Below are 13920 nucleotides of genomic sequence, written 5' to 3' on the forward strand. Positions count from 1 at the left end.
AATAAGGAAGCATTTTAGCAAATGCTTCCTTCTTTTGAGCAAATGCATCTGGCCACAAGATTTCAAGTAATTATTTTTCGCGTTGGCAACATTGCGATTTTTGAAACTCCTCTTGCAGAACCTCCCCACAAAGGTTAAGCCCAAATTGAGAAAAGTTCTGGTCTTGCAGAATCGGCTAAAAAACCTAAGTTGGAAAAAAATTCTCTGGCTCGTGGACCAAGATGAGTTTTTTAGTAAAGGTAGCATTTAGTCTACCTCCTCACAAAATTTACAGTTTTGAAATTCGCGATTGTTGCAACCGTCCATTCAGAATCTCCCCAAAAAAGCCCCAAATTTCGAAAATCTTCCCAAGCCGTGAACTAAATAAAACCCGTTTTTGGGCAGTGATAAGTGACCCTTTGGTCCACCTCCTCACAAAATTTCATGTCGTGATTTTTTCCCTAGCAGGAGACACAACTATTTTTTGCCGCAATCGCCGAAAAAAACTGTAAACTACAACACATAATTGTTGATTGATCAACAATCGCCGATAGGGTAGATTGAAATAGCAGACAACAAGACGATTCGAGTTGAAAGCAAACGAAAATTGATGACTTCCACGTAGGCGCGGCTGAATTACGTAATGAAGAGTTTCTTTGAAGGCAACTACAAAGAGCGTAAAAATCCACCTGAAGTCAAACAAAATTAGCAGCTAATGGTGTTATCTAAACGACAGATTAACAGCTCACATCCTTTAATCCGGATGGTTTTAAAAGAACCGACAGTGTCGTTGGTTATAGCTCGTGCCGGTCATAATTCTTTTAACGGAGCTTGTGAGGGTGCTTCATTAATTTCACAAACGACATCGTTTGTTGTCGCCCGATTTAAAGAAAAATAAGCCAACAGAACAAATGACGTTGCGCTGGTTCGGCCGCTCGCAACTTTTTCTGGCACTTCTTTAACGAATGGAGAACAGTTAGCTAATGCAAAAATGAAAGAAGTGCCAGATAAGTTTAATTTATGGTGCGCTATGATTGCGTCTTTATGTTTTTATCGATACCAAAAAGGAGCAACTTAAAGGGGTCGTTAATATTCTTCGGGGGCTAAAGAAAAACACACAAAGTGCCGCAGCGTACCATTCGCTTCCAAGAAAGTTTTATCGAGATAATTGATTTGTTTTCATAACCCAGCAAGTTATTCTGGGGAATTAGTACGTGTATGGAGCAACTTCTTCGGAATTGGTTTATTTATTGGGAAAGTTCGCGTAATGCATGCGCCGCTACTAATCCACAAATAAATTTGCAATCGCAATGCGAAAAAAATCGCCTGCCAGCAAATAAAACAGTTATCAAGCCAGCTGGAACACGCATCCATACACGTCGATATCAGATTTATCATCCGTTGCGGTAAGCCTATTTATTTCTTCCCGAGATGGCTCGATGTTTGTGCAAGCTCGGAAAACGCAAATATCGAAAGCCCAGCAAATTCGCAATTATAAACGATAAATCTAGCATCATCTGTTCGGAATTACAGGCTAATGTCACTGCTGTGCATGCAATAAAATACAAAATATAATAGCGGACTCGAGCACATACGAGCCGTTAAGACCCCGTTCACACTTGGGATAATGTTTGCGAATTGCCATTGTCAGTTTACGTTTAATTGGGATTGAACGGGCGTGGAAAAGAAGCTTGCTGAATATCAGTCACGACCGAATCGATCAAAACAGTTAAAATATGGGGCCTGGATTTTTCAGTCCAGACAGATGTTTCGTGTGATAACAGGAAACGGGAATATGATGTCATGTCAACATGCAAGGGCGATATATTTGCGTTGCCATCGGTTTTCTCAATCGAATACCCGAAAAACGTGTCTGTTTATAGCCCTGATGCGCTTTGCTGATGTTTTTTTCCTGCATTTGAGGTCTAGTTGTGCGCTAATTATTCACAACAGCGGCTATAAATCGCGTTCAGGTTAGCGCGGCCTATCAAAATTTTTCAAAATTAACGATCATAACTCCTCATTTTATCTCTTGGTGCTTACACAAAACACAGCAATAACACTCGCGTTTGCAGGAAGCGATAAAAGCATAAAAACGTAATAACCATTTGTCTTTTTTGAAGGATATGCTGGCAGAAGTAAAAACCTTGCTGAAAAGGAAACCCGATGACCTTACAACTGGCGATAATGTGCACAGGTTTTAGCCAACTGTATAAATCCTCAACGAGGAAATTGGCAATTACTGAACAAATATATCTGGCATAAAATGGAAATTGCCTACTGAAATTATCCTGCTTTCGGCAAGTGTACAGATGAAGGAAATCACACATCAAGCAAATCCAGAAAAATATTCATAACCACCTAAGTAGGTACCTACAGAGTCAAACCAGTTGTGGCAAAAACCCGATCAGCGTTAAAGGCCTTTTATAGGAGGCACATTGGCTTCAGATAAAGCTATAAGCTTAATAAGATCAATGCGATTGCTTTAAAAATGAATCCCAGCTGTCCGGTAAGCTCGGTATTAAAACAAAATGTAAAGTTATCTACTGGTAAGATCGGACAATGGGGATTTGTGTGGGCTTTTCGATCCGAATTAGAAGCAAAAGATCGGGATTTTCAAAGTGCCGTTATCCGCGTTTAAGTGACCGAAAATCAGTTCAAATCCGTTCGGTCTTCAACCAGGTAAACCGCAAGGTTTCAGCCAAACAAAAAAATCATTTGTGCTTCACTGATTAGTTTTGGCAAAATTTGTGAACCAAAAACGGCAATTTTTACTGTAATATTCATAATTTTTACATCAACTGAGTGCGCTATTCAATTCCAGCTTCCAGCTCTACTCTTTATAAAATTCTAGCTCCAAAACGAAATTTTCATTCGAGTTCTATTTGAAATGGGACCTTTTTCAGCAGCTTTTCTATTGACACAGCCGGAAAATTGCATTAAATGCGCTTCGTTGGCTTTTTGTTTTCAACACCACTGTTCATTAGCAGGCTTTTGAAAACATTTTACAAACATTTGCAAAAGTTAAGTCAAGTACCTACTAGACAGTATGTAGTCAAGGAAAACAAGTCATTAAAACGATGTTCTGCAGCGATCAGGACGACGAAGAGAAACAAGAAATTAATGACCGGATCGATAAAGGGAACAAAAAGAGAAGAAAAATGAAAACGTGCGTTATCCTAAACGCATAATTTTATTACACGACTGGGCACTGCGATCGCAAAACCAGTTTGGTCAGTAGGTTTTTAAGAGTCGGAGAAGAAACGATTTTTATCACCCGATTTCAACCAGCTAATTGAGCATTTTTTCTTCGACACAACACGGCCAGGTTATTATTTATAAATTGCTCCAGGATGGAGATGAGAAACCCTGATTAATTATTTGTGATAAATTGATTTTACTTTGTGATTTATACGTTTAAAAGGATTAGGCGATTAAACTTGTAATTTACTGCCAGCTCGGGAATTCATTTCGACTGAAGGATATTTATTTTAAAGTGTTGACTTTCACCTTTCTGGCCGATTATTTTTACGCGCAGATAGACAAATACATTTCCTAACAAAAACACTTTTCCATCGGCCAAAAGGTCGCAGCTTTAACACTAAAATAAACACATTTTGGGTTTGGATAAACCAGCACATAAATCTTATGCGGACAGTGTTGGCCCTTTGCCGATCGTCAAACCATTACTTTTCTCTGGATATCCAGCTAAGTTTTATTTATTTTACAAAATCTTTCAGAACATCATTTAGCTTATCAAAAGACTTTGATTGGCCCAACGGGACGTTTCGGGTTCATTCAACAATGTCTGTGTAAGATTTGCAGACCATAATTGCTGTAGAAGTTGTTCGATTGCAAAATTTACATTTTAAATTTTCAAGAAAAAGTGTTAACTGGGTGACAAAATCCAACATCGAAATCAGCAAGTAAAACAGTTAAAACTACTGCACAAATTGACTCGGTTGTGTTTACAAAAAAGAAAAAGTATTAACCATTCGCAAACAGCTTTAACCAACAATCCAACAGGCGTGTAAAAAGAATCAACTTTTTCTGCAAAAATTAATAATAATAATAATGTGTTCTGGTCAGTTTCAATGATAGATAGATATACAGTGGCTGAATTACCTAATAATGGACTGTTTCACCTTCACTTACAAAGCAAACGGAGCATATCGATCTGAGAATGCACGGTTGTTAGGTTTTTCGAGTTAGTTACACATAATTTTCTTCACAGAAAGCTCGCCATTATCGGTCGAAAAGAACTATTTAATTATCTTTCAACCAGGCTTATTAGATAAGTTTCAATCGGCACAGTATTGGTGCAACATCGATTATTCTCGTATGAATAAAAATGGTTGTATTGGGAAAATGTCCGATATAAAAAATTAAAAGTGACGCTTTCCAAGCACGAGCATCGGGCATCCTCAGGTGTTTTCCTCAAAAGCTTACACTGGACTGATTTATACATTTTCTTTTTAACATTTCGCAAGCAACAGTGGCGTGCATCTTCAGAGGTGATTTCGGAAGTTTACAACAGTGTCTTACGCTCTAGAACGAATGAAGAAGTTTTTGAATGGTTGGTAGCATATTCAACCGAGCGAAACGCCTCCGCAAGTGCAAGCCATTGAAGCTGGCAAAACGTTAAGAAAAACACTTTTCACCATGCCTTAAAGCTAGAAAAATTCACCAGTTTGTATATCGTTGGCCAGCAATGACTCAGGATTTCCGTGCACAAACGAACATCGTCGACATCATTTTCAAATGGTTAAAGGTCGGAAAATCATAAAGTATTGAAAAGTTAAAGGAACGATGCTGTTGATCGGCAGCGCACATTTCAGAGAATTATTCCTTTTACTAGGAATTGACCTTCTTACCCCTGGCAATTATTAATAAAGATTCCGTACAGAAAATGAACGAAACAAAGCAAATTACGGTTAAACGGATAAAAAATTCACAGCACTGACCGCACAACTTAAAGGGAAATAAGTGTACAGCTGTGGCAAATAAAAAATTCTACTTCTTATGGACCGCCCATGTTCGTCCCGCTATTCATCTTCAACCAAGTTGAATGGAAACGAGAAATACGAAGATTTAAAGTTTGGTCCCTTTTTATTTACGACTTTTTGCATCTGGAAGCGTATTAACATAAGGGACTTAGTTCGGGGTGACTTTGCTCCTCTAAATGACACCATAAAGTCTCCGGAGGGCAACACTGCTCCTTTTAGAACTTTATCGCTTGGCGAAATAAAAGAAGTTAAGCCCTGAGGAGGTACGGGAAATTTTTCGAATAAAATCAATCGGGGTTTATTAGCGTTTGTTTTATGGGGCGGCCCATTCAGACATAATGCAATTAGCTTAATAGGGTTGAGCAAGATGAGGAGAAAATGGGGCCAAGGAACGCACAAACGGACAAAATTGGCTTAAATCATTGAGTAGATCAATTTTAAACGCTTTAACTGGGGAGTATTTTTGATTTAAGTCCCGATTGAAGCTTGAAAACTGGCACATAATGCATTTTTAATGATTTCCTGTTTAATTGAATGGAATAAGTGAAGTTTCACAGCGATCGTCAACTTGAAGCATTTTGAAACATTCCAAACTAAATGATCATGAAATTGTAAATAGCGAAGCCACGTGTGTAATATCGTATATTTGCTTGATACTTTGTAAGCGAGCATGCACTGATGTATGGACACTGTAAAGTTAAAGAAAATTGCCAGTAGCGTTTCAGTGTCCTTCTAATGTTGGCCATAGTTCATTGGAGCTAAAAAAAATCGTTTTTTGGCTCAGATTTCGCATGCCTCGTGTTTCAACTATCACGTCGTTTTAAACCTACGCATCCAGCAGATTCTCCGATTAAATGGGTGATAATTTTGCAATTAATTGGTCAATAGTAAAATCTGCAAGATGATTACACATTAACGTTATTAGTTTGAAAACTGGTTTTTTAAAGATGAACAGTTCAGTCGAAATCAGGCAAGTTTGAAGCGATTGCAGCGTTATTATGGGAAATTTATACGCTCAAATCGACATAATACCAGTCTGGAGAAGATTGAATATGCCAATAACCTGAAGCTGATGGTTTCAGCAAAGTTTCCCCAGCTGATTGTCGCACCGCAGTGACACTTTTCCGGCGAAACTAACGGCGAGGAAAATGATGCATCGGTCGAGAACCTTTCCCATTGTTATTTATTGGCGCTGCCATCGAAAAGGGAAAATGAAAAATCCCCGACGGCTAGACAAAATAATTGATATGCTTTCACCTATCGAAGTGTTTACGTCGCTGTGAATCTTTGAATATTCAAAACACCCAATACGGGAGATCCCCAAACATGTAGATTTGTTTTTTGCTGTTGACGAATTATGGAAGCCGGCGATTTTTTCTTGATCTCGCTGTATTCGCATGGCCGATTCAGCACTTGCATAATTTTCCATGTACACGTGCAGCGCAATAATTCTAGACTTTCACACAATAGCCTTTATCTACTAACCGCGATAAAACCCGGCAATTATCATGGAAATTGTAAGACTTTATTAATTAAAAATTATAATGTCTGTTTTTAAAGAGGCAGCTTGTACAAGTACAAGTACAAAGTACGGTCGAATGGTCAATGCCATTCGAATATTGAAATTTTGTTGGGAAACCGTACTTTTCCCAGAGAATAAGCAGGAAAACCTGATGTAAATTCGGGATTTTCTATGCAGGATTTCAATTAAAACCTAGGCGACTTGGTTGACATAGAATCAGCTGTTGCGAAACCACTTAATAAAACACAGTCCAGGTTGTTGGCATGTTCAAGGTTCCTGACTCAACACGCATAGACAGTCAGTCTATTTCTCCTCATTTTGTTGCTGTTGCGAATGCAAAAAACGTTGGGTAAATGTAAATTTTATATTGCGGAACTGTTTCATGCTGGCCTTGACTATGCCTTTACTATTTTATATTCCCGAGATAAAATTACCCAGCTGTTCAAATCGAATTAGCTGCTGGGGGGGATTTTGTTATGGAAGATTTGCATGCAGAGTGGAATGGTTTATTAATACCTATCAGCACGATAAATATGTTTTTTTCTGCGATTTGCATGGTATCTACTTCCAACTATTTTTACGTGCTGTATTTATCAAAATAGAAACGACAGTTACTGGTTTGGAACAACAGTCGGATTCAGCGAAATAATGCGTCTTATTATTGACGAAAATAATCCGGCATGTGGGAAAAATGGGCGATTTTTCGGCTGAAACTGCTTGTAACCTTTGGACAATCTTGAGAGGTTTTTCCCCCAAATCACTGACTAAGACAAAATCGCCAAAACACGCCAGCTAATCTTTAGCAGGAAAATCTACGCATCAGTCTGCCCGAGGTCATTCCCCTTACATGGATGGTTTTCGAGCCTTATTTTGCAAATTTTCTCAGTTCCTGATTACATGCACCGATAAGGCGTTTTCACAACTTTCCAGCCAGACTTTGGTCATAAACAATCGGGTATTATCGCGAGAATGATTATTCAGATTGCCACCCAATCATCAAGGTTATATGAAAGGTAACGATTTTTCGCATTTACCCCAAAAATAACGTGATTCCATTCCGAAACCGTTACCATCAAGAGCGATGAAAGTTAGCAGGAAGAAAAAATTGTCAATGACGATTCGAATTTCTGGCCAATTTTGCCTGTCTCATACTGGCCAGTGCTGATTAGTCATTGCGGACTGGTCATGCGAAAAATTCTGCAGCAATCAGCAGGGAAAAAATGTGCAACTAAAGGTGATAACGTGAGAAAAGCCCAAGCGAATCAAGCGTTTACGTAACCGCTGTTTAGTGTATGACACGCGGTACAAAACCCACACAAACTACTTACGCCCGTGAAAACTTGGTCCAAAAAACTATTTTTACTGACTAAATTTAGATTTTCAGTAGGGACACCTGTTTTGGTGAGGCAAAGCTCACGCCAGCCTTCCGACGATGATTCGGTGGTTTTTTCGGTTTGGGCCCCGAAAAGGTTCAGGTACCAACGGAACTCGGGTGCCAGCTGGGAACCAATTATACGGCCAGGTACCAGCTGAGTATACAATAACTGTGGAAAATTCCCTATTCAATGTGCCGAACTTGTTGCGGCTTGAGAACGAAAACTCGCTCAGTTGGTGATTATTTGTCTGGCATTGAACAATAGAAGGCGCACTTAGACACCCAAGCAGGGGGTTGAGAAAATCTGGGTCATTTTGGGTAAATTCACAGGGTTCAGAATGGTTTTTGAATGTTCTCGGATCGCAAGGTTTTCCAGTTACAAATGGAGCAAAAACGAAAATCTCGCCACATTTACCGGAATTTGCCAGGTGGTTTTCTTCAAGAAAAAATTACGCACTGGTTCTAATTCAGGAAAATTTGGCAAAATTACCAAAGATTCGACGCATCAGCCTGCCACCACGTGGCTGGTTGAACATTAAAAGTGGAGTTTATTTTCGCAGGCACATCAAACGCAAAAATGAGAACAGATCAGTGGAATGGCGTGTGAGTTGAAAACATTTCCCATTTTCCCCGGAAAACTTTGCAGCTGAGTAGACTTGCCTCAAACAAAGCCCAAAATCCGGGTATTTTGTTTCGCATTGGACAATCTGAATGTTTTGCAAAACGCGTTGAAATTTGAGTTTTTTCCATTGGGAAGAGGTTGAGCCTGTGAGTGACCACGTGAGGGCAGAAATGACCACATCAATCGAACCAAAATTGAATTAAACACAATCTTTCAGCCTTGAAACTGGTTTAGCAATTCAAAACAACCATTTCCTGGTTACTTTATTGCCATTAGCATTAATGAGGTGTGTATGTGTTGCAGGCCTCCGACAACATTAGTTGCCAGCGATGATTTAGTATTTTTTCGGAGTTCTGGCTAAGTGGATGAGTAGTTGAGCAAGGACGGTTTGAATCCTACTAGCGGAAGAGTTGGGGGCAGTTTACTGAGGCACCAAGGGTTCGTTTCTAGCTACACAGGGGTTGAAATGAAAAGGAAAAAATGACTAAAACTTTACCTTGTGGCGAATTAAAAAATAATCCAAAGCATATAATCCAAATCAAGCTTTGGCCGACCGACCACACTGCACTTTATCGATTTCACACTTTTTCGCACCGAAATAGAGCGGAAATGGGAAATTTCCTAAAAAACAAACACCTACCTGAGTGGCATCGGAATAAGGTGTTGAGGAATTTTTATCAACAAGTTGACTACCAAAGAGGGGTAGTCCCCCATTGGCGTTGGGGCTTTCGGATCGGGAACCCTCCATTTGCTGGGGTACCATAATATTCCAAAAAAAAATTCAAAATTAATCGAACGCACCCACACGCGCACTGACTGCAAACTGTTGTCTGAGTTCGGAAAATTTCCCTTCTAAGTCCTCAAGTGCGGAGTTTTGACAACACTTGACTATACTTAGTGCAGCAATTACAACCGAACCGATTTCGTTGACGAATCTGACAACTCTGACTAAATGTTTTCAGTGTGTATCTTATTCACAGCTGTTTGGAGCTACCCCCACCACGCGATTTTGGAGAGGGAGAAAAGTCATGCGCGAGATTCACAGCTGATTCGATTCCGCACGCTGGTGCGTTTTGATTCTCGTTTTTTTCCCCCAGTCTAAAACAAACTCACATCCATAGTTAATAACCAGAAAAAACCGAATTTTCCACCAGAACCACCAAAGTCATTTTTTCAAAGAAAACAAAAAAACCAGTTTTTTTCATAAAAATATCAACACAAACTTGTCAGCGAACAAACACAGGCCTACTAGACCGAACGTCGTTCTCGATGAAAATCGCGACTGCATTGAAACGCACGCTAACAGCTGAACACAACGAACCAGACGGCGACTATTTGCGCCAACGGACGTTGTATGATATGAATATTCGCAGTTCTCGCTTCTTTTCGGTCTGCAGGAGAACTGAACTCCCCCACTTTCCGTTCTAGGCTTTAGTTGACTGTTTCGCCGCTCTCCATTCAACCGGCAGCACCGAACAGAGAAACGCAAAATCCATCAGAAAACCAAACGGAAAAAAAGTTTTTTTTTATTAATTTGCACTTCGTTTTTTTACAGTATGCGATCTGGGTGTGTGTTTTTTCTCCAGCTCCATTGTGACCAAGTAGTTAGGAGTCATGTACTCTTTTTAGCTCAAACTTAAAATGTTGAAGAAAACGACATTTTTGGCAAAAAATTGTGAATTTTTTGCGGAGAAACTCAGTGTTTATTGAAATTTTGATACAAATTTTCAAATGAAGAAAGAAATAAGTGCAAATTTAGTTGACTGTTTCGCCGTTCTCCATTCAACCGGCAGCACCGAACAGAGAAACGCAAAATCCATCAGAAATCCAAACGGAAAAAAGTTTTTTTTTATTAATTTGCACTTCGTTTTTTTACAGTGTGCGATCTGGGTGTGTATTTTTTCTCCCGCTCCATTGTGACTAAGTAGTTAGGAGTCATGTGCTCTTTTTAGCTCAAACTTAATGTGCTGAAGAAATCGACATTTTTGGCAAAAAATTGCCAATTTTTTGCGGAGAAACTCAATGTTTAATGAAATTTTGATACAAATTTTCAAATGAAGAAAGAAAGAAGTGCAAATTTAGTTGACTGTTTCGCCGTTCTCCATTCAACCGGAAGCACCGAACGGAGAAACGCAAAATCCATCAGAAAACCAAACGGAACAAAAGTTTTTTTTCTATTCATTTGCACTTCGTTTTTTTTACAGTGTGCGATCTGGGTGTGTATTTTTTCTCCAGCTCCATTGTGACCAAGTAGTTAGGAGTCATGTGCTCTTTTTAGCTCAAACTTAATGTGCTGAAAAATCGACATTTTTGGCAAAAAACTGTCAATTTTTTGCGGAGAAACTCAATGTTTAATGAAATTTTGATACAAATTTTCCGCTCCGTAAGATTAAGGTGTTTTCTATAACCGGCAATAATTTCCCAACCGGCTCCAGATTAGGAAGGACGAATTTGGTGTGAAATTTGGGTGCATTTGGGTGAAAACGTTAATTTTTCTACTAATATTTGCAACCTCGGCAAAATTGACGGTTTTCCTAAATGGAAGGGAAATTTTGGGATGTTCCACCCTCAATTGCCTTCTATGGCCGGTCAAGTTTTCAAGTTGCTCCGGGCTCTAGAATAGGCGTGTGAATATTTCCAAGAACAGTGTGGTGAAAACGCACAATTTTAGACCAACTTTTACCAGCTAGCAAAAAATCAGGATTTAACCCGATTTAAATGCAATTTTCGAGTTTTCTAGAATCGTGTGTTTTCTATAAACCGCAATAGCTCTAAATTCCCGCAGGCTATAAACAAGAAGTTAGGAATTTTTCAAGCACAAAGTACCTACACTTGGGTGGTAGCGTAGGTGGAGTTGAAAGAGATTTGAATAAAACATATTAAGATTCTCTTTCTCTGACCTAGATCTAGATTAAAGTATCTTCTATCGACTCTAAAAGATTCAAGCTGCTAGCGACTCCAGGTTAAGAGCGAGATAATTTTTAAATTTAGAGTGAAAACGCTAATTTTAAGACTCACCAAGTCGGTTTGCATGAAACTCTGCGCTTTTCCAGGCTCACGTAATTTCAAAAACAAGTTGCCGAACTGAAACACAGAAATTTTTCAAAACTAGAGACCACTTTTGCATTTAAATTTTCTTCAAAACAGCCTCACTGTTTATTTCCAAGCAAAAATTTATTTTCAAGCAAGTTTGTTGGTGCCATTTGTGCAGATCGAATGTGTTTCATTACGTCGATTAAAAATGCGCAAGTGAAAACAAACAGGCCAAAAAATTGCTATTCTCTAATCTTTCTATTTCTAATTTCTCAATAGTTTATCGCTTATCAAACAATCGCAATTGGTTTTGAAATATTTCCCCATTGCCTCTCACATTCAATTTTTATAATAAAACTCGTTGTTCAAGTAATAATTAATAAAAGTAATCGAACACTCATTTACTACGCATTACATTCAATTGTGAGGACTTTTCACCCCGAAATATAATTTATTTTTTACCAACTGGGTTGAGGACGCAATAACAGTCTTATTGAATGTGAGTCAAAGTCTGCGTAATTCTTAATAATGTAAGCATAATTGGAAAAACTGTAAAACATATATATTGGACAAAAAACTTGCACATTTAGAAAAAACAAAATCGTGAATTGAACTTTCACTGTCTTCTATAAAAGTTCGAAAAATCTGCGATTCCAAGATGGTCAGTTTTACCAACTCGGAATATTCAAACCTGAACTGTAATTGAATAAGTTTAAAAGAACAGCTATTTTACTGCGTCCGTTAAGTGAATACCGAATAATCACTGTGGGTTTTGGTATTCCATGCGTATTTATTCTAGGCAATTTAACGAGTTTTCCGCACTTTGATAGCGGGAGTAATATGTGATAGAAATAGCATAAGCGACGACACATAAATTGCCATATATTTTAAAAGCCTGCAATTTAAGCAGCAGCTCTTTATCTGGCTGTAGAGGTTCTTCTAAATGATTTACAATTAGTGGCCAACTACCTTAAAGTGGCAGCTTAATTAGATCATATTAACCGCTAATTAGGAACAGTGTTCTATATTGGGAACTAATGGGTCAAAGAAACGATATTTTGTGAAAAATGCCAATTTATCTCACCTTCGGTAGCCTTCAGTTCATGCGACAATAGGGGAAGTAGACGCTTTGCGTATCAACACATAGTCCAATTAAACGTAATTTATGTTGAACTACTAAACGGACGGACCGGCATATTGTATCGCCATTTCTATCATGTAAGACGAAACGGCGAAGTTAATTAAACCTGTAATTAATATAATTGTGGCCTTTTATGCTGATACACTGCGCAATGATACCTATAGGGAAATACCCATATTTTTACCCATAGGCGTTACCTACGTGTGCCCGTTTCATTTGCCTTAGTTAAATGAAAGCGCTTTTCGGATAAGAATGATAGCGGCAATTCGAACTTTTCAAACCCAAATTAACAGTTACTTGAGCCAACAACATTGACTTGTTCATTGCACAGGCTTTTTAAGTTAACACAATTTTTTTAATGGCATTTATTGGCTTCAATATGGGTACTTGCGATGTATGCAGGTTCCTCAAGGTTCAAGGTGTGGTTTAATCAGATCCGCACAGGCACTTATCAGTTGAATCGACTTGAAATGCAAATAACAAAACGGCAGCATTTTTGCCGCAACCCGATGATCCAGATGTGCGTAACAGAATGCCTTTCCACCTGCCACCTTCCAACCACATCCGCTACCAGTGCGAATACCAGGCACCAACTGCCAGTGGCGTCGATGGTACCAAAAAAAAATCATTGGAAGCGCCATATTAATGGAGATTAATTGAATATTCGCCGGTTTGCTTCACTGATTTTACAACGCGATCGAATGAACGTTCCATGTACTTGTTTGAAAGTTTTTATCGACAAAAAAATTACACATTCTTTACAATTAGGTGTTACCTACTAACGCAAAACCATTCCAGACAGAAAAGTTATGGGAGCGCCACTCGAAAGAGCAAACTTTCTTCCTACTAGCAAAGCTACTTTGATTAATTTTTCGCAATTTTTATCACATCAGGATGTTTTTTTTCCAACTAGATGCAACTATTAGCCGGGATCAAAAAGCGCCACTGGAAAGAGCAAATTTTTTCTGTTCCCGCTACAAACGTTACGGCAGTTAAACGTTTGGTTGATTTTTCGCGAATTTTCATGGTTCACTTTCTAAAAAGGCCATTTATTTCTATCTAGAATGGTGTACACATGAGCGATCTTGCTCATTTTGCCTCCGAGATATGAGCAAAAACGGGCCGGAAAACATGAAATTTTGGCATAATCTTGAACTTAAGTGTTTGATATTCAAACTTCGCTTTCTGGGTCAAAACTACTCGAATTTCCTCACTAGCGTTGTTACGACTGAATCGACTTTT

General features: G+C 38.7%; 1 protein-coding gene across 1 annotated transcript in view; it reads right to left on the bottom strand.

The window, feature by feature from the left end:
* Window positions 1–9879, bottom strand: part of LOC109536384 (putative transcription factor SOX-14) — a 21239-nt gene extending 11360 nt beyond the window's left edge. Inside the window, exon 1 of the mRNA XM_019902573.2 lies at window positions 9145–9879. Within this exon, the coding sequence (XP_019758132.1) occupies window positions 9145–9267 (123 nt within the window). The 5' untranslated portion in view covers window positions 9268–9879. The remainder of the gene's footprint in view (window positions 1–9144) is intronic.
* Window positions 9880–13920: the final 4041 nt, after the last annotated feature.

The sequence above is a fragment of the Dendroctonus ponderosae genome, unplaced genomic scaffold (genome assembly GCF_020466585.1).
Source record: "Dendroctonus ponderosae isolate FM_Combo_2020 unplaced genomic scaffold, Dpon_F_20191213v2 Dpon_F_20191213_6, whole genome shotgun sequence".
Lineage (NCBI taxonomy): Eukaryota > Metazoa > Arthropoda > Insecta > Coleoptera > Curculionidae > Dendroctonus > Dendroctonus ponderosae.